This window comes from Macaca fascicularis, chromosome 11 (assembly GCF_037993035.2).
Source record: "Macaca fascicularis isolate 582-1 chromosome 11, T2T-MFA8v1.1".
NCBI lineage: Eukaryota > Metazoa > Chordata > Mammalia > Primates > Cercopithecidae > Macaca > Macaca fascicularis.
In genome coordinates, this window is record NC_088385.1 from 64,054,080 (window position 1) to 64,074,293 (window position 20,214).

Genomic DNA, 20,214 nt, shown 5'->3' on the forward strand with positions numbered 1-20,214 from the left:
TCTCCCGCCTCAGCCTCCTAAGCAGCTGGGATTACAGGCGCCCACCACCATGCCCAGGTAATGTTTGTATTTTTAGTAGAGACGGGGTTTCACCATGTTGGCCAGGTTGGTCTCAAACCCCTGACCTCAGGTGATCCGCCTGCCTCGGCCTTCCAAAGTGCTAGGATTACAGGCGTGAGTCACCGTGCATGGTTAGATTGCTTTTTATCTGTGGGTGGTTGGAGAAGTACTTTGCTATCCTGTAAGAAAGTGAAGAATATGTAGTATTGCTTCATTCCCTCCATCAGCTCCCAGAGACATCTCCCCACCCTCCTTGCAAAATTTTGTCCTCAGGGTGAACGGAATTACCAGGGCTATTAAAAAGGGCCAGTTAACACTAGACAGAAGGATATAGCTGCCACATAAGGAATCTTTTTAATAATTTCTAAGTAATGTCCCCTTCCTCATGAGAACTGCAAACTCTTAAAGGTAGGATGGCCAACCTCACACTTCCTAAACCCTTTTGATTCCCTGATTCCATCTCCCACCTTTGATGCCTCAGTATGTAACTGATGGATCAAAGAGACAGATGCCATTCTGATCTCACAGGGGTTTACCCTTCTCCTACTCTTTGGGCTGTGACATAGATGAAAGAGGAGATACTCCCATCTCAGGGGAGAGCAATTTAGAGGTGGCAATGCAGTGCTGCTTTATTCCTTGTATCTGTAAGAAATAAAGGACTGTGTTGGAGACTGAGTCAGGCAAGCTCCTGTAGGACCATGGTTAGGGATACAGCTACTTGGACCCAAGAGATTTCCAGGGCAACATGCTTTGTCATTCTCACCCACTACTTTTTTTTTTTTTTTCTATTTAAGGGTGAAGTTTGAAAAGGGGGTGCAGGATGGTTCTGACTCTGCAGGTTCTTTAATGGCCCTGCTCTGACAGACTGCAGAACAACAGGGCTTGCTTTGAGATGCTCTAAAGGAAAAGCTGCACCTTGCAGGCAAGATGACTTCTGCTCTTCCCCTTTTTTCAGCCACATAGGACAGGGACTGCTGAGCATGTTTGGATAATATAGCATCTTGGCACTGCGAATTCAGTTGCTACATCTGCTTCTGTCCCTGACAGGTAAAACCCAATCCTCCAGCTTTAGGATTAAAGAAAGGCGGCCAGGCGCAGTGGCTCACACCTATAATCCCAGTACTTTGAGAGGCCGAGGTGGGTGGATCACAAGGTCAGGAGTTTGAGACCAGCCTGGCCAACATGGTGAAACCCTGTCTCAACTAAATATACAAAAATTAGCTGGGCACAGTGGTGCATGCCTGTAGTCCCAGTTACTTGGGAGGCTGAGGCAGAAGAATTGCTTGAACCTGGGAGGTGAAGGTTGCAGTGAGCCGAGATCATGCCACTGCACTCCAGCATGGGCTACAGGGCGAGACTCTGTCTCAAAAAAAACAAAAACAAAAACAAAAACAACCCTAAAGGGTTTTCAGAAGATGAGTTGGGCTGGGAGCAGTGGCTCATGCCTGTAATCACAGCACTTTGGGAGGCCAAGGCGGGGCATCACTTGAGCCCAGGAGTTCAAGACCAGCCTGGGCAACATGGTGAAACCCTGTCTCTACCAAAAATACCAAAATAATAATAATAATAATAATGATGATGATAATAATAATAAGGCATGGTGGATCGCACCTGTAATCCCAGCTACTCAGGAGACCGAGGCACAAGAATCGCTTGAATACGGGAGGCCGCTGCAGTCAGCTGAGATCTGCCACTGCACTCCAGCCTGGGTGACAGAGCAAGACCCTATCTCAAAGCTCAACTACAAGGGCCCTAAATGAGTACCACAGTACCACAGAATTAATAGTCTGGAAGGAAACTTAGAGGTCACCTAGTAAGTCCAAGTCTCTTATTTTACTGATATGGACACAGATCCAGAGCTGAGAAGTGATATGCTCGATGAATCGCAGTGGCAGGTTTTGGGAGAGCCCAAAACCATGGTCCCATTAGAGATCTAGTCATCTATCAGAACCGTGTACAGGGAAGAGGATGAGACAGAGGGAATTGTGTTAAAAATAGTGTGCGTATGCTAGAGAAAGCCATCCCAACCCACGACAAACACCTCCAACAGCTGTAGGACTATACCTACCCAGGGCCTCCAACCCTTTACCCATTCTAAGGTGGCAACAGAGAAACAGTGACTGATGTCCAGTGACAGATTTTTTTTTTTTTTTATATTTAAAAACAAAACCAACCTCCCCCCAAATAACCCCCAAACAAACAAAAAACCAGATTAAATAAAATTTACAGTGAATATACCCAGCAAACATCTGTATGTGCAATTAAATACTGTGTCTGTTACTGCGGCACGAACCTCAAACAAACAATATACAAGTGTTCTGGTGGGGGCCAGGGGAGTCCCAAGTTTTAACTCTGTGGGGTCTAGGAAGACAACATGGGGAAGTGAGAGAATGGGGAACTCAATTTTGTTTATCTTAATTCTGTCCATATAAATATATTCATAAAGACCAAAAAAGGAAAGGAAGCTTGGGATGGTAAGGTAATAGGAGGAGAGTGTGGGACTTTCCCAATTCTACCTGACCAAAATTATGAAAGAAATTAATTTTATGATGGGAGAAGAGATTTAAAAAATGATAGAAGAGGATGGGGGCCGGGCACAGTGGCTCACACCTGTAATCCCAGCACTTTGGGAGGCCAAGGCGGGCGGATCACCTGAGGTCAGGAGTTTGAGACCAGCCTGGCCAATATGGTGAAACTCCGTCTCTACTAAAAATACAAAAATTAGCCAGGCATGGTGGCGCATGTCTGTAGTGCCAGCTACTTGGGAGGCTGAGGCAGAAGAATCACTTGAACCCAGAAGCTGGAGGTTGCAGTGAGCCAAGATCGTGCCACTGCACTCCAGCTTGGGCGACAAGAGTGAAACTCCGTCTCAAAAAAAAAAAAAAAAAAAAAAAAGAAGAGGATAGGATGGGAAGAAGAGTGATGCAAGGGTGGGGGTCAACCAGGGAAAAAGAGGGGACCCATGGCAGGGGAGCAAGAAGGAGTCCAATGCCAGTGTGGGTATCTGTTTCCATCTTCATCACTGTCTTAGGCTCCAGTTTAACATCAGTCTCCTTACTTGCCTCTGTCCATGGTCTGTCAGGATCCTTCAACCCCCTCCACCCTGCCCTTGCTCGTTCTGTGACAGTCCCTTTCCCCTCCTCCATTTATTGGGAGCTGGCTCGCTCCAGGATCCTCAGGTCATAGTTCTTTTTGGCCATTCGAAGTTTGAAGCGACTCACGGAGTTGTTGAGACGAAGGGAGGCATTTTGGGCAGCCAGGGGGCTGGGGAACACAGCCACAATGGTGTACAAGGCAGCGAGGTCTGAGTGGCGGCCATTCTCAGCAGTCCCACTGTTGTCCCCCCCACCCCCTCCAGGTAGCCCCTGAGCATCCTTGAGCCACTGGATCTTGGCGCCGGACATGGCGAGCTGCGTGAAGAGTTTGTCCGCCTCGGTACGGGTGATGCCCTCAGGGAGATCTGTCACCTCCAGCACCCGCCCCAGGACTGGAAGGGGAGGAGAGAGGATATGGTTGTGAGACGAGTGGGACAGGAAAGACTGGACAGCAGCCCGGCAGAGAAGTGTCCAGCTGACCAAATCTGTATACAATGTTTTCAAAAGTCTGGCCTTTCTCTCTTAGCCCTTTCTTCCCCTTCCCACCATCCCAGCTCTGATCAGGGCAACTAGGAGAAAAACAAATGAACCTTTTTCTCCTAGCCCAGAGATGTAGGCAAGAAGGGACTAGGAATCAGAATCCCAGGTTTCTGAGCTGAGAACCTATACCTCAGTTCTCTCATAAGGTGCTATTGCTATGAAGAAAATGTGGCTTTTGCTAATGTTCTTTAACAATAATGTATCAATCTGAAATATGTTCCATAGTTCCCTTCCCACTCAGAGGCTGGCTCAAATAGATTCTTCCTTCTTATCATCTCAGGAAGTCAGTTTCCCTTCCTTTCCTTGTTTAGGAAATTGCTCCAAATCCCAAGACAGATCTTGTTCACCTAGTGGGAGGCTTGCAGGATGAGCGTTCCTCCCCTATATTCTCTACCAATCTTCTCCTAAACTGGGTCTAGGACTACCAAAGGTAGATGTTGTAGATTAGGGACAGGACACTAATTAGAAAACTCTTTGTTAATAAGAGGCAACTCCCATAATTGTGTTATTCCCACTTTTTACCATGATCTTCCTCACAATCTGAGATGGCTTGGTAAGGAGGACTGAGATACTTCACTTCTCCAATTTCTGCTTGCTTTTGAGCACAAAGGGTCCCACTTCCACTCCCCATCCTAAGCTGGCTTTTCCCACTCATGCTGGACTGGTAATTAAGGGCTGGAAGGGTGGGCACCTTCTCTTGGGGATTCAGCATCCTGTGACTCACCGACATCTGCTGTCCCCAGGTCAGTGGAGGCAGATTTGAGTGCTTGTCTCTTGCCCCGGTTTCCATGCTTCAATCCACTCTGTCCCTTCAACATTTGAAAGACGACTCTCATCCCATGTAAACAACATTGACTTGCATCACAATGTCTGCCTGAGAGATTGTGGAGTAGCGCCAACCCAGAGGACCCCACCCCACCAGGCAGTCAGGTTGGCCATGGAGCAGCGACTCAGAAACAAAGAGCCCCTCCCTCTTGGCATGGGGGTCGGGTGGGAGACATGAGTACAGGAGGTAGGGCAAGGCTCCTGCTTTGTTCATTCTGTGTTATTTCCCTTGTACACCCAGCTGGTTGAAGCTCAGAGACAGGCATCCAAATAAGAAGAGGGGTCTGACGGCCCTACAGTTGCTGGTGGACACCCTTACCTGGTGCACCGTGTAAGTTGACTGGCCATGGAGTAAGGGAGGGCAGATGGACAGATTGTACTGTAATGGCTGGCCCAAAAGGGAGTAGCGCCCATCACCTAGGGAGTAAGAGCAATTGGTTTTCTGGGAGCTTAAGCTTCATAGTATGACTTTTATAAGACTTAAAGGGGCTTTGGAGATAGACAGCAATAATGCATGCTATTCCTAATTTTCTATGATGGAAATGCCCATGTGACTGGTATAAGAGATGTTTTTCTTCCTAAATCCTTTGGCTGTCAACTGTATCTCACAGACAAATGGGACTAGTAGGTCCCATCATCCTTGAAGAAAGGCTCTATCCATTGTAGACAACAGTCCTATAAAAATGACCAGGGAAGAAACTTACAAACCGTTATGCATGTCTTTTATCTCTCTCTCTCTTTTCTTTTTTTTGAGACAGAGTTTCACTCGTCACCCAGGCTGGAGTGCAATGGCATGATCTTGGCTCACTGCAACCTCTGCCTCCTAGGAAGCGATTCTCCTGCTTCAGCCTCCCGAGTAGCTGGGATTACAAGCATGTGCCACCACCCCTGGCTAATTTTTTTTAAAACTTTTAGTAGAGACAGGGTTTCACCATGTTGGCCACGCTGGTCTCGAACTCCTGACCTCAGGTGATCCACCTCCACCTGCCCTGGCCTCCCAAAGTGCTGGGATTACAGGCGTGAGCCACCGCGCCCAGCTGTCTTTTTTTTTTTTTTTAATTAATTTTTTTTTTTTTTTTTTTTTTTTTTGAGACGGAGTCTCGCTCTGTCGCCCAGGCTGGAGTGCAGTGGCCGGATCTCAGCTCACTGCAAGCTCCGCCTCCTGGGTTCACGCCATTCTCCGGCCTCAGCCTCCCGAGTAGCTGGGACTACAGGCGCCCGCCACCTTGCCCGGCTAGTTTTTTGTATTTCTTAATAGAGACGGGGTTTCACCGTGTTAGCCAGGATGGTTTCGATCTCCTGACCTCGTGATCCGCCCGTCTCGGCCTCCCAAAGTGCTGGGATTACAGGCTTGAGCCACCGCGCCCGGCCAGCTGTCTTATATCTCTTATATAGATTCTCCCAACCCCTAAACCCAGGGTTCAACCTTCCGACTCGTGAGAGACAATATAAGTACAGTAGACAAGAGCATAGACTTGGAGCCAGACTGCCTAGGTTAAAATAGTGACTCTGTTACTGGAAATACGATGTTGGGTATTTTTTTCCCTCATTAATGTTGCTGGGAAGGTTAAAAAAATATAAGACACGTAAAGCATTTATAGCGATGCCTGGTACATATTAAGTACCATTAAGTGTTACCTATTATTGATAAATATTACATTTCAGAGCACTTTAAAGTTTTTAAACTACATTCTCATTTTTATACTGCTTGTGACAGCTAGGGCAGAAAGCAGATAAAATTCCCATCTTACGTGTGATTAACTCCATTTTATAGACTAGGAACTGAGGTCTAGTTCTGAGTTGAGTTTAATTAACTTGTTGAACATCGCAAAGCTAGTTAGTGGTGAGACTGGAACTTCTGAAACCAAATCTAGTGTTTCCTTTTCTAAGACCATACTGTTTCTTACAAAGCCCCACATTCCCAGCCCTCGGACTTGGTATTGATGTTAGGTTAAACTCTTTGGTCATTAGAAAGTTCAGTGAACTTATTTTCCCCAGCTCTTTTCACCTACTTGGTTGTAAGTACTAAGTATGTAAAGAAGGCTAAAGAAAGTTAAGTATGGACAGCACTAGAAAGTGGCAAGTGTCCAAGGCCTATACAGGGATGTTAAGTTAGCTCCCAGAACTGGATCATCCACACTGGTCCCCTGCCTGTTGTTACTCTTTCAATCTCTGCAACTGGGAATGGGATGTGAAAGGTGAATTCCACAGCAGCCAGCACTAATCTAAGCCCCTACCCTGTGCTGGACCCCCAGGCCGGGGGAACTGTGTGAGGACAGGCAGGGGACTGAGTCCTGTGCAGACACTGCTGAGGCTGGTGACAGGAGAGGGTGCTGGAGACTGGGTAGGAGATGTGACAGGGCTGCTGCTCATTTGTGTGTTGGCCTGTGGAAAAGAGGAGCACACGATAAACATCAAACGTTACCCTCTGGATATTCCTATGGCTTAGCTTAAAATTCACCTCTCTCAGGAAATCAGTTTCTCTTGCTGAACTCTGCCAAAGTCAGACTCTTCCTTCAAACTGCAACCTCAGACCTTAATTCATTTATGCTATTTTATTTTTATTTTATTTTTTTGAGGTGGAGTCTTGCTCTATTACCCAGGCAGGCTGGAGTGCAGCGGTGCAATCTTGGCTCACTGCAACCTACACCTCCCGGGTTCAAGCGATTCTCCTGCCTCTCAGCCTTCTGAGTAGCTGGGATTATGGGTACCCACCACCACGCCTGGCTAATTTTTTACTTTTTAGTAGAGACGGGGTATCACCATGTTGGTCTCAAACTCCTGACATCAAGTGATCCTCCCACCTCATCCTCCCAAAGTGCTGGGATTATAGGTGTGAGCGCGGCCCATTTATGTTATTTTAATATCCACTTCTGGCACATTGATTTAAGTATTCTCTGAGCATTTTCAAGTGTATATCCCATCTGCCACCTTAGATATTAGGTTCCTTAAAAGAAGATGCTCTCTATTTCTTGTGTTTCTCCCCAAAAAGTACCCAGGAAAAGATACGTAAAAGAGGTTGCTCAGTCAATAGCAAACATTGCACCCTGGGAAGAATAAGGTCATCTCCTTGCCAAGGCTGAGTGCTGCACTCACCTGGGGGCTGCTGTCAGGACTGTACAGGTCTCCAGGCTTCTGCCCCCGCTGGTCCATGCTGTAGTATTTACAATGACTCCACTGGACCATGGATGGGTTCTGAGGGGGCTGGGGTCCATTAGGGACATTCAGCTGCATGACCACCACACCTGGTCCAGAAGGTGACACTCCTGAAGGGCGGGAAGAAAACGGTTACAAATTCAAACTGTATTTTTGCCTTCCAGCTAGCCCTGAGTGGGAAAGCAGCAAACAAATCCACCCATTGCCTCAGGGTCACTCAAGCTACATCTTGCCAGGAACCCGAGATGGCTGCTGATGTGGCTTCTGACTCCATCTTCTCAAACCAGTAGAAGTTTGAGGGGAAGGGATATGAGCCCCAGATGCCAGTGTTCCCCTGGCCTTCACCTGATGAGGGGTACTTTGGTATGCTTGGCAGAAAACTACTCCATTCTGTCAATACTGGCTATAACCAAATGCCCAGGTCAGACTGCTCAAATGTCTAGGCATTGTACGGGTTCTGGTCTGGGTCATGGGCCAGGGCTGCAGACACGTGCAGGCTTTTCTGGTAATGGCTGTAGATAAGCCAGTGACCTCTGGTTGTTCCGGAGAAGATAAATGCACATAGTTTTACTATGCCAGACCCAGAAAGTATGTCTTGGCCAAGAATGGGGTAAGTTGGGAAACATTTCAAGCGGAGGGAACAGCATGGAAATGTATGTCATATTCAGGAAATGACAAATGATTCAAGGTGCTAAGACACAGGGGCCACGTAGGGGAAGCAGCAGGAGATGAGACACGTTTATTTATTTATTTATTTATTTATTTATTGAGACGGAGTCTCACTCTGTAGCCCAGGCTGGAGTGCAGTGGCCAGATCTCAGCTCACTGCAAGCTCCGCCTCCCGGGTCCACGCCATTCTCCTGCCTCAGCCTCCCGAGTAGCTGGGACTACAGGCACCCGCCACCTCGCCCGGCTAGTTTTTTTTTTTTGTATTTTTTAGTAGAGACGGGGTTTCACCGTGTTAGCCAGGATGGTCTTGATCTCCTGACCTCGTGATCCACCCGTCTCAGCCTCCCAAAGTGCTGGGATTACAGGCTTGAGCCACCGCGCCCGGCCCTGAGACACGTTTATTTAACAAACACTTATTGAACATTTGCTATGTGCTAGTTCCTATGTTGGGCACTGAGTGTACAAGAAATAAAGCTGTCCCTGTCCTGATAGAATGGACAGTCTATTAAGGAGTCAGACATTAAACAAATAGTTGGTGTCAGAGTTTGAAGCACATTCTGGTAAGATGTTTGAACTTTATCCTGTAGGTGTTGGGAGACCTGTGCTTTGGAGAGCTAACACAAATGGCGGAATGTAGGATAGCTAGGGAGAGAGACTAGTAGCAAGAAAGACCATTTAGGAAGCTACTGAAGGTCGGGCACAATGGCTCATGGCTGTAATCCCAGCACTTTGGGAAGCCAAGGCAGGTGGACTGCTTGAGCCCAGGAGTTCAAGACTAGCCTGGGCAACATGGTGAAACCCTGTCTCTACAGAAAATACAAAAATTAGCTGGGCATGGTGGCATGCACCTGTAGTCTCAGCAACTCAGGAGGCTGAGGTGAGAGGATCATGTGAGCCTGGGAGGTCGAGGCTGCCGTGAGCCGTGATTATGCCATTGCACTCCAGACTGGGTGACAGAATGAGACCCTGTTTCAAAAAAAAAAAAAAAAAAAAAAAAAAGGCCTGCTGAAACAGAATGAAAAGATTTGAAATTAGGGCAATGCCAGCAGGAATGGAGTGAGAGTCAGACCTTTTGAAGGTTACACTGACAGGTTCAAGTGACTGACTAAATGCGACCTTGAGGTTTTGGCACTAGCAACCATGGAGAGACTCACCCTCCCACAGGGTGGGAGAAGGAAAGGCCTTAATAAGGAGGAACATTAAGACCCAAATCTTCATGGTGAAAAGCAAGATAAAGAGTCAGGGTCAAACAGTTTGATGGACAGTCCCTGCTGGGAGGGATGGACTGGAGCTCTGCTTCCTGGCAAGGGACTGTCTAGAGTGAGGGTTTGTTCCTGACCTCCCAGGCTCTATTCCTGTTGAGGCTGAGTTCACATGTGGGTGGTGGTGGAGAAATGGACATTGGGGGTTACTAGCTTGAAAACCTGCTGCAATGCTGCTGTTTTCATGGCTCGATGCTCCAGGGCTGCCACCGCTGTTGTCATCAAATTGCTTCCTGTGACAGGAAATGTTGCAGCCTCTGCCCTGGGCACCAGTCATGCTGGGAAGTGAGTTGATTGTTTTTCTCAGGTAGTATCAGTCAAAAGAAGGGAAAAGAAATGGTGGGAGGTCTGAGAGAGAAGCTCAGGAGACAAGATCTGTCATATCATATTCCCCAGCCAATTTGTACCCCTGATCCTCTAGGATTCATCCAATCAGAGAGCACAAACACTCAGTGCAACAGGCTCAGATATCCCCATCTCCTGCCAAGGTGGACAGAGTATTCATGGGCATAGATTGTAGTAGGGCCATAGGAACACTGCACAGTTGTGGAGTGTCATGCATTTAACAACTGCCCCCTTACTGTAGTTTTTCGGGGCATTTTATTTCCCCATCCTTAGACTCGCTCACATCCTGTACCAACAAAATTGCAATTGACCTTATTCAAATACCTCATTGCTACTTGAGGGTCTAATGTAAAAATAATTAAATCTATTGTTTTTCTAGAAGGTATTCAAATACCTCATTGCTACCAGAGGGTCCAATGTAAGAATAATTAAATCTATTGTTTTTCTAGAAAGTAGCTCATAATCTGAGCCTAATGCTCTGGGCCAGGAAAGGTGGAGAAGGGGGTGAGTGTGTAGGAATAAGCATAAGCAAGGCAGTGGAAGCTCTTTCTAATACCAGCAGGTAGCCATAAGGAGCTATTAGGGAGGTCACAGAGAAAGGGAAACAAAACAAAGTCCTCATATTATTATCTCTGATCCCAACAAAAACAAAGCCTGGGTTTTTAGTTGCAGCCTGTCCTGAGCTCCTCCCCACACTGAGTCCTCCCCTGCTGGCCTGAAGCATTGTTCCTTCACTTAGCTGAGGACACAGAGCACTACTCCACTGATGAGCTGATTTTTATGCTTCTCTTCCTTGAGCCCAAAGCAGGTGGCATCTGTTAGCAGCTGAACTGTCGCTACTTCTTAATAGACGTGGCAAAAAAAAAAAAAAAAAAAACCCACTGCCCAGTGACAGCACTTCCATATAATCAGGTTGGGGGAAGGAGCATGGGTTGGCAGCGGGTGGGAAGGGGGAGAGGGGGGTTGAATAAGGAAATCAATTTCAGCTTGAAAGCTCTGAAAGGAGAGGGGACGTGTGAATGGCTTTTTAAGTGGCATCATTAAACCTGGGCAGAAAGGTCGATTGGGCACAGCAAACCGCATAAATACAAACAGATGACATTTATATCTGGCAGAATTGTTTTTTGTTATTTTTTTTTGTTTTTTTAAATCACTGAGGTAGAAGACTTGATAGGCTTTCTTACCACCAGAAATCACATCTATGGAAAGGAATTGTTCAGAAAAATAAAATCCACAGGCATCTTTCCCAAATTAAAAGATAGAAACCAATAATATCTTGGTATTTTTCCTTTTTTTGGTGCAGGAGTAGGATATCTTCACTAAATGGAAGACAAAAGAGCAGTCTCAGCTTTGGAAACCCCTCAGCTAAACAATGAGCCAGTAAATATGTGAGAGGCTATTTCTGTATGCATTTCACTCTGTCCATGCTGCTGTGTCACTGTGAATTGGGAGTCTCTGTATAGGTATCACTGCCATTTCATGTCTGCGTGCATCTTCCCCAGACAAGCACCCCTGTAGAAACCTCAAGGGACCTGCAACTCATCATTTTAATGGGAGTTTTTCCTGGGGTTAGAGTTATGTCTCATACTATAGTGAAGGAATTAAAGTTTAGGCCTGGGGCAACTACAAAAATGTATTAATAAACCAGAACAGTTGTTCCAGGAACAGCCAATCCTAATCCCTGCCTTTATTTTTGGAAAAGTGACCATGTTGCTACATGAGAGAAGGGCGGGTAACTGTCCTCTGAAGGTGACAGACGGGCCCTTGTGGGTTATGCCTGCAGTCTATCTTTTCAGTATAGGGTAAACAAGGCAGAAGAAGCATTTGTTTCCCTTCTTCCACTTCCTCTTAGATTTCCACAAGCAGGGATTAAAGACCTGTAAAATCGATGATATGGTGAATACAGTCTTTTAGATGATATGGGTAGAACACAAGGTCCCACTATCTAGGAAAAGTACAAGGGGTCAGTCAGAAGCCTAGGATCAACCAGGGTAACTAGGAACAAAGGAGATAAAACTGAGAAAATTCCAAAGAAACAAGGAAAACAGACGATAAAGAGGGATTCCCCATTTCTTTTGATGTGGGAAGCCTACGTTAATTATCTCTTTCTTCTAATCCTAGTCCAGATTTCTAGTGTTGCCAACTTCCAGAACTATGGTTTTAGTTTACTTAAATTAACCTAGTATGATGGCCAGAGTAGGTAATGAAAAATTATTTTCACTTGATTTGTTTATGGTTCAAAGACCTTGCATTTGAAGATGAATAGATGTAACCACAGTGACCCAGTAGATATAAGGACATACCACAAAGGATACACAGAAAAATGCACATACAAGTATACCTACAAGTACGTGCAGGAGAAAAAATGCTCTGCGGTACCCAGCACCACCACAGGCTACAGTGCTTCTTGGAGCTGCTTTCTGCAATTTCCATACCCCACTGGAAATTTTAAGGCCAAGTGCCCCTGGCGGACACTAGGAGAAACAGCCAGAGAGACCAATAACATAATAAAAATTAAGGACTTTTGAATTAAAAACCTCAGCCTGTATGAAGGCAGAAGTCATTGCTCCTTTTTTTGTTTTGAGACAGTCTCGCTCTGTTGCCCAGGCTGGAGTGCAGTGGCGCAATCTCGGCTCACTGCAACCTCTGCCTCCTGGGTTCAAGCGATTCTCGTGCCTCAGTCTTCCAAGTAGCTGGGATTACAGACGTGCACCCCCATGCCCGGCTAATTTTTGTATTTTTAATAGAGATGGGGTTTTGCCATGTTGGCCAGGCTGGCTGGTCTCGAACTCCTGGCCTCAAGTGACCCACCCTCGTTGGCCACCCACAGTGATGGGATTACAGGCATGAAACACCGTGCCTGGCCTGGAAGTCATTGCTCCTTAAAGGTAAGAACTGATCATGTCTAATGAGTAAGATTAATTCTGGAATCTACGCCACAGCATCCAACATAGTGAGGGTACAAACAATCTTCAAGTGAAAATATTCCATTTCTAAATGGGGAAAATTGACAAAATATCTCCCTCTCACCAGAAGAGGGCACTCTGACATTCCCACGATAGAGTGGAAAGGAGATGGTTGGAGGCTAAATTCAGACTTCCTGCGGAGGCGGGCAGATCACGAGGTCAGATCAGGCCCATCCTGGCCAACATGGTGAAACCCCGTCTCTACTAAAAATTTAAAAATTAGCCAGGCGTGGCGGCATGTGCCTGTAATCCCAGCTACTCGGGAGGCTGAGGCAGGAGAACTGCTTGAACCTGGGAGGCGGAGGCTGCAGTGGCCGAGACTGCGCCACTGCACTCCAGCCTGGGTGACAGAGAGTCTGTCTTCAGAAAAAAAAAAAAGACTTCCTTCCCAAGCTGGGCTGGGAAGATGGCTCAACGCCTGTAATCCTAGCACTTTGGGAGGCCAAGGCGGGTGGATCACCTGAGGTCAGGAGTTCAAGACCAGTCTGGCCAACATGATGAAACCCTGCCTTTACTAAAAAAAAAAAAAAAAAAATTAGCCGGGCGTGGTGGCAGGCGCCTGTAGTCCCAGCTACTCAGGAGGCTGAGGGAGGAGAACTGCTTGAACCTGGGAGGGGGAGGTTGCAGTGAGCCGAGATTGCGCCACTGCACTCCAGCCTGGGCAACAGAGCGAGACTCTGTCTCAAAATATATATATATATCAAAAGAAAAGAAAAAACAAAGACTCCCTTCCTTCCAGATTTTTTTTTTTTTTTTTTGAGACAGGGTCTTGCTCTCCATGATGATAGGGTGACATCACCGTGATGCAGTGGCACCATCATAGCTCACTGCAGCCTCAAACACCTGGGCTCAAGTGATCTTCCTGCCTCAGTCTCTCAAGTAGCTGGGACAAACTAAAAGCACATGCCACCATGCCCAGCTAATTTTTAAAATTTTTGTAGAGATAGGGTCTTGCTTTGTTGCCCATGCTTGTCTTGAACTCCTGGCTTCAAGAAATTCTCCTGCCTTGGCCTCCCAAAGTGCTGGGATTACAGGTGTGTACCACTGCACACAGACCCCTGAAGTTTCTTTAACTGCAGTGCACTATTTCAGAGTAGGGTAAAAGGGATACAAACAAGGGCAGCTGTACTTGTGTGTTAGGGGAATTCTTGGCAAAGGCAGTGAAAGGCTGCATGGCATAAACTTACTAACTTGGAATGGCTGGCCTCTTCAAAGAGGGCCTTTAGCTGTATAACATGACGTCCATTCATTTTCCACTGGAGAGAAAGAAACTAAGTAAAAAAATGTGTTGAAAATGTGTTGAAGACTTAGTACAGGATGCAGAAAGTCAAAAGATCCAAATTCAAGTTAGAGGATTGTGACTTTAGGCAAGTCATTTAATTTCTTTGAGTTTTAAATTTCCTCCTCACAAAGTTATGGTGAGAATTAAAATGTTACAATGTATGTGAGCACACACTAAAAGCTGCTAAACAAATCTAAGCTGTAAGTTTAAAAGTATTTTATCTACTTCCCTCACACTTCCAAGAGAAAAGAAATGCTGTCAATACGAAGGATAAGTACAGAAGACACAGGTCTTCTGTGTCTTCATTTCATGACCCAAAGGCATGTGAGTATAGTGCTAGATTCAGATAAAAAAAAAAGGAAAAAAAAAAAGAAAAAGAAAACTAAGAATTCAAAGACATAGCTTTTCAGGGCTGAGGCAACAAATGTCATTTCTTTTTTATTTCCCCTAGAGACAGGGTCCCAACTCCCTATCTGGGTCCATTCAGGCTGGAGTGCAATGGCACGATCCCAGCTCCTTACAGCCTCGACCCCCCAGGCTCAAGCGATTGTTCCCCCTCAGACTCCTGAGTAGCTGTGACTACTGGGCATATCACCATGCTTGGCTTGTTTTTTTTGTTTGTTTGTTTGTTTGTTTTTTGAGACAGAGTCTTGCTCTGTTGCCTAGGCTGGAGTGCAGTGGCACCATCTAGGCTCACTGCAACCTCTGCCTCCTGGGTTCAAGCATTTCTTGTGCCTCAGCCTCCTGAGTAGCTGGGATTACAGGTGCACGCCACCATGCCCAGCTAATTTTTGTATTTTTAGTAGAAGTGGGGTTTCACCATGTTTGCCAGGCTGGTCTTGAACTCCTGACCTCAGGTGATCTGCCCGTCAAAGTGTTGGAATTACAGACGTGAGCCTCCGCACTCGACCATAATTTTTTTTTTTTTTTTTTTTGAGACTGAGTCTTGCTCTGTTGCCCAGGCTGGAGTGCAGTGGCATGAGCTGCAACCTGTGCCTCCCAGGTTCAAATGATTCTTGTGCCTCAGCCTCCCGAGTAGCCAGATGACAAGCGTGTGCCACCATGCCTGGCTAATTTTTGTATTTTTAGTAGAGATGGGGTGTTTAGCCATGCTGGCCAGGCTGGTCTCAAACTCCTGGGCTCAAGTGATCTACCCGCCTTGGCCTCCCAAAGTGCTGGGATAAGCCAACATGCCTGGCCTTTTAAAAAAGTTTTTTAGTAGAGTCAAAGTCTTGCTGTGTTGCCCAGGCTGGTCTTAAATTCCTCAGCTGAAGTGATCCTCTTGCCTTGGCCTCCCAAAGTGCTGGGATTACAGGTGTCATCTTGAGAGGTCAGCTTCAGTACCCTTGGAAAACACCAGCCAAGACTTTGTTTTTTCTTTGTGATGGAGTCACAGTGGGGACAGACTCAATACCTGAACTCTTTTTGCCCTTCCCAGCTCTAAAGCATAAGCCCTTCCGCAATGTTTGCTCTTGCCAGTGCCCAAGACCCGCAATTCTTTATCCTCTTACCTGAGTACTGCTGTGGCATCTGTGGTGGACTGCAGGGAGAGGGAGACTGAGGCATCTGGTACTGCTCAGAGCCAGGGGGTTGCAGAAACCCTACAGAAGGGCTGGGAAGACAGAGAAGAGAGGAGTGGTGAAGCAGCAGAGGGACGAACACAGCTCCTGGCAAACAGCTGCTGCTTCCTGGTCCTCCCCTATGGGAAGCAGAGGCAGCTTCAAGCCATTCCCAGACCAATTTGCCACGCAATTTCTAAAATCACTCATCAGTTCAAAGTTAATTATATGTATTTGTACTTGATCATCTTTCAATTAGGAAGCTGCTAATCAGTGCTACAGATGGAATGTTAGCAACACATGCTCTTCTCAACACTGTGGAAACACCAGACACACATACATGCACATATGCACACACAGAGATTACAAGAAACACAATAGAAACACAGACAAAGAGAGTGTCACAGACACAGACATAGAGTGCTAGAGAGAGATGGGTAAAAAAAACAAACAAACACAAAAACTAAGGATTGCTAATTATTTTTGAACTGAAAAAAAAAAAAAAGTCAGCCAGGCACAGTGGCTTACGCCTGTAATCCCAGCACTTTGGGAGGCCAAGGCAGGCAGATCATGAGGTCAGGAATTCAAGACCAACCTGGTCAACATGGTGAAACCCCGTCTCTACTAAAAATACAAAAATTAGCTGGGCGTGGTGGCGCGTACCTGTAGTCCCAGCTACCCAGGAGGCTGAGGCAGGAGAATTACTTGAACCCAGGAGATGGAGGTTGCAGTGAGCTGAGATTGTGATTGCACTCCCAGCCTGGGTGACAAGAGCAAGACTCCATCTCCAAAAAAAAAAAAAAAAAAAAAAAAAAGGAATATAGTCACATAAAGACAAATAGAAAACAAACTCAAAACAACCTGGAGACATATATAGAAAAAGACAAAGGTAAATGTACATACACTGGGAGACAGGCACATAGAAACACATGGAGTTGCCCAGACTCCAGTTCTTGTTCCACATCTGCCTCTAACTAGCTACGTGAATTTAGGTAAATTTTTTAACAGCCCTAGCTGGAATTTCCTCATTTAAAAATGAGAGAAAAATGAAACAAGGGGTGTCCACTAGATAATTTCTAAGGTGCCTTCTACCACTAAAAATTCTATTCATGATGACCTATATTCAGGTATATATAGATACAGAAATAGATACATCATCAGTTTCATTGATAAACAGAAGTACATGGAAAAAGTTACACATCACAGTCCAAAAAATTTCTTCTCTTAATGATGAGCAGTCTCTATCCTCTAGTTCTGAGTCCCATTCTTTTGAAAAATAAAAATGGAGGAAATCATAAATTATAAGTCTCTGAGGCAGGAATTTTTTTCTGCTGATAACCTATTATGCAAATGTCAAATCAGTAAGTGAAAAGGAGAATGAACTCCCTCATATTCTATCTGAATTAGGGAACCACTGGGATCTTTACCCCTGCCTTTCTTAGGCCAGTGGAAACAAAACCATGACGCAACCATTGCTGAAGGTCTATGGGAGATGTCCTGGCTCTCTGGGAGTCCTCACCTCGTACCGTTCTGCTGAGCAGGTGGGATCATGCTATAGTACACTGGTACCCCTGCTGCTGGGAGGCCTCCTTGCACAGACTGGCTCGCAGGAACCAGCATGGGTTGCTGGAAAGGCGGCTGGACCACATTTTGCGAGTCACTACCCACTGGAACCTGGGTGAGAAAGAGAAGAGAATGACTACTCACATTCGCATTGAGCTCATCCACAAACAGCCTAGTCGTCACTATATTGGGGCATTACAACTTCCTTCCCTACCTTACAGCCTCCTCCTGTTCTCCCCATCTGCCTAAAGAAAATGTTTCCAGAGCTGTCTCTATTTCTGCCTTCTCCAAATACCACCCTTGGGGCATGTGACATAAAGAAAGGAGCCTGATTTCCTTTAGCCACTACTTTCCTGGACATATACTCATTCCATGGCTGTATAAAGACCAAACAATTTAAATATTCTTCTCAAACTCCATGGGCTGTCATAGGAAAAAAACCTAAACATTCTAAGGGAAAGTAGACAATATTTTAGTATTGGAGTTTTTAGTATGGATGACCCTGGGAGGCTCTTCTTTTCCTCATGCCAAGGACTAGGGTGATCCTTCCCAATGCAGAATGCACCCACTTGGTAAGAAGGCAGTGGAGTGTACTGAACCACCAGGCCTTGCATCTGGCCCCCCATGCTGCTCCTCTGGCTGCTGAGCAGGCCCTGGTTCTGTGGCTGCTGGACCCCAATCATGCCTTGGTAAGCCGCCTGCTGCTGGTTAGGCATCATGGGCTGTAAACCTAGAGATGGGCAAGGCAGAAAATACATTAGTATGAATGTTTAGGAGGTCACGGTCTATCTGCAATTTCTCTTCTCCATTCTATTTTATCTTTTCTTTTTCTGGAGAGCCTAGGTCTGTTTGTAGGACCCTAATCATTCCTGCCCCTAGACCCACCTTCATTTTAATGGAGAAGGTACTTCTTTCTTTCCTGGTGTGCCCTTCCCTTATTCACTGCCTTCTTAAACCAGTGGTTTCTCTTACCAGGCTGCTGGGATGGCTGAGGCAGCTGTTGACCACGTTGGGGGCTATAGGCCACCGGGTGAGAGAGAGGTCGATATTGCTGGTTGGAGTTAGGATATTGTCCAGGGGGATAGTAAGAAACCTGGATCTATGGTGAGAGGAGACAGATGTGTGAGAAGTCCCTAAAATTCAGCCGCAACATCAGCATACTACTATAAATGCCTCAAGATTGATGGCCAGAAGTATGTAAACGGAGGTATTTTGGACCTGCAGTTGCAGTAAAACAAGGATTTATGTTATATAGAAAGAAGACTTTCTGGCTAGAACAACTCTCAAGTGCAAGGTAGGGAGAGGTATTCCCTCTGGTCTGTCTAAACTAGAGGAATAAAGAAAGTATAATACGAGACAAAATGAATTAAGTGATTTAAGCTGGGAACTGGAGCTGCTCACCTGTTGAGGGGGCTGCATGTACCCCTGGGGTGGCAGAACTTGCTGAGTAGGTGGTGCATGGCTAGAGGTGGAATAGTTGGAAGTGGGGAGGGGCTGACCCGTGGAAGCCATGATGAAGCTAGTCTGCTGAGGGTGCTGGGAGATAAGTGGGGTCTGGAATAGAGCTGCAGATGGGTCAGCTGCTTCAGTAGAACCTTGGCGACTAAGGCTCATTTGTCCAAAGGGGTTGCTGAGGTCATCTGCCTGTTGAGAGAGTATAAGACGCAAGGATTGGGGCTGTATCAAACCTCATGTCTTTGGCTTCAACATAGACAGAGAGAAATAGCAATGCTTTTTACAACCTTCTTTAAAACAATGTGGGATAGTCCTACCTCTGTGCTGTGCTATGAAATGAATAGCTGTTGAAGCCCAACTCCAGAGCCAGTCTCTCTATCACATATGAGGTAACAACGGTGACCCTGATTATAGTTGTGTGCTTTTTTGTTTGTTTGTTTTTGAGACACGGTCTCATTTTGTTGCCCAGGCTGGAGTGCAGTGGCTCAATCCCAGCTCACTGCAATCTCTGCCTCCGAGGTTCAGGCAATTCTCGTGCCTCAGCCTCTTGAGTAGCTGGGGTTACAGGCTCCTGCCACCAAACCCGGCTAACTCTTGTTTTTTGTTTGTTTGTTTGTTTTCTGAGATGGAGTTTTGGTTCTTGTTGCCCAGCCTGTAGTGCAATGGTACAGTCTTGGCTCACTGTAACCTCCGCCTCCCGGGTCCAAGCAATTCTCCTGCCTCAGCCTCCCAAGTAGTTGAGGCATGTGCCACCATGCCCAGCTAATTTTTTTGTATTTTTAGTAGAGATGAGATTTCACTATGTTGGTCAGGCTGGTCTCGAACTCCTGACCTCAGGTGATCCACCCACCTCAGCCTCCCAAAGTGTTTGGATTACAGGCGTGAGCCACTGCGCCAGCCTAATTCTTGTATTTTTAGTAGAGACGGGATTTCACCATGTTGGCCAGGCTGGTCTTGAACTCCTGAACTCAAGTGATCAGCCCGCCTCGGACTGCCAAAGTGCTGGGATTACAGGTGTGAGCCACCACACGTGGCCTATGATTGTTGTTAGGGTTAGTCCCCGGGAAATGGGAGCAATGACACAATTACTGTATATAGAAAAAAACAGGACAAACTAGTGGGTTAACAAAAAAGATTAAAGAGTCTTCCCATTTCCTGTCTTTCTCATGCCCCCAACCATAAAAAGGCCCCTACATTGCCACAAATCCTGTTTTTATAATAAAGGACCCAGATAACACCTTGAGTGGATCATGGGTAGCTAGGTTCATGTGCCTTCACAGCTCTGCCTATGCAGCAGCAAGACTGGGGGCACCCACTCCTGCTGCTTATCTCCTTACTCCCTCTGGAGGTCATTTCCACCTTTGTTCTCTGACACTAGCCTAGAGTTCTCCTGCCCTTCAGAAACTACTTCCAATTCTCACCTCCAAAAGGAGGGCA

The 20,214-nt window shown here is 46.2% G+C and overlaps 1 protein-coding gene across 50 annotated transcripts in view; it reads right to left on the bottom strand.

Moving 5' to 3' along the window:
* Window positions 1–2,452: 2,452 nt before the first annotated feature.
* Window positions 2,453–20,214, bottom strand: part of R3HDM2 (R3H domain containing 2) — a 182,395-nt gene continuing 164,633 nt past the window's right edge. For all 50 annotated transcript variants that reach the window (XM_074007263.1, XM_074007254.1, XM_074007246.1 and 47 more), the window contains 10 exons: window positions 18,724–18,966; window positions 18,295–18,421; window positions 17,892–18,052; window positions 17,279–17,433; window positions 15,712–15,812; window positions 7,617–7,786; window positions 6,758–6,905; window positions 4,840–4,937; window positions 4,420–4,504; window positions 2,453–3,547 (listed from right to left, as the gene is read on the bottom strand). In XM_074007263.1, coding sequence (XP_073863364.1) covers window positions 3,207–3,547; window positions 4,420–4,504; window positions 4,840–4,937; window positions 6,758–6,905; window positions 7,617–7,786; window positions 15,712–15,812; window positions 17,279–17,433; window positions 17,892–18,052; window positions 18,295–18,421; window positions 18,724–18,966 — 1,629 coding nt within the window. In that variant the 3' untranslated portion in view covers window positions 2,453–3,206. The remainder of the gene's footprint in view (window positions 3,548–4,419; window positions 4,505–4,839; window positions 4,938–6,757; window positions 6,906–7,616; window positions 7,787–15,711; window positions 15,813–17,278; window positions 17,434–17,891; window positions 18,053–18,294; window positions 18,422–18,723; window positions 18,967–20,214) is intronic.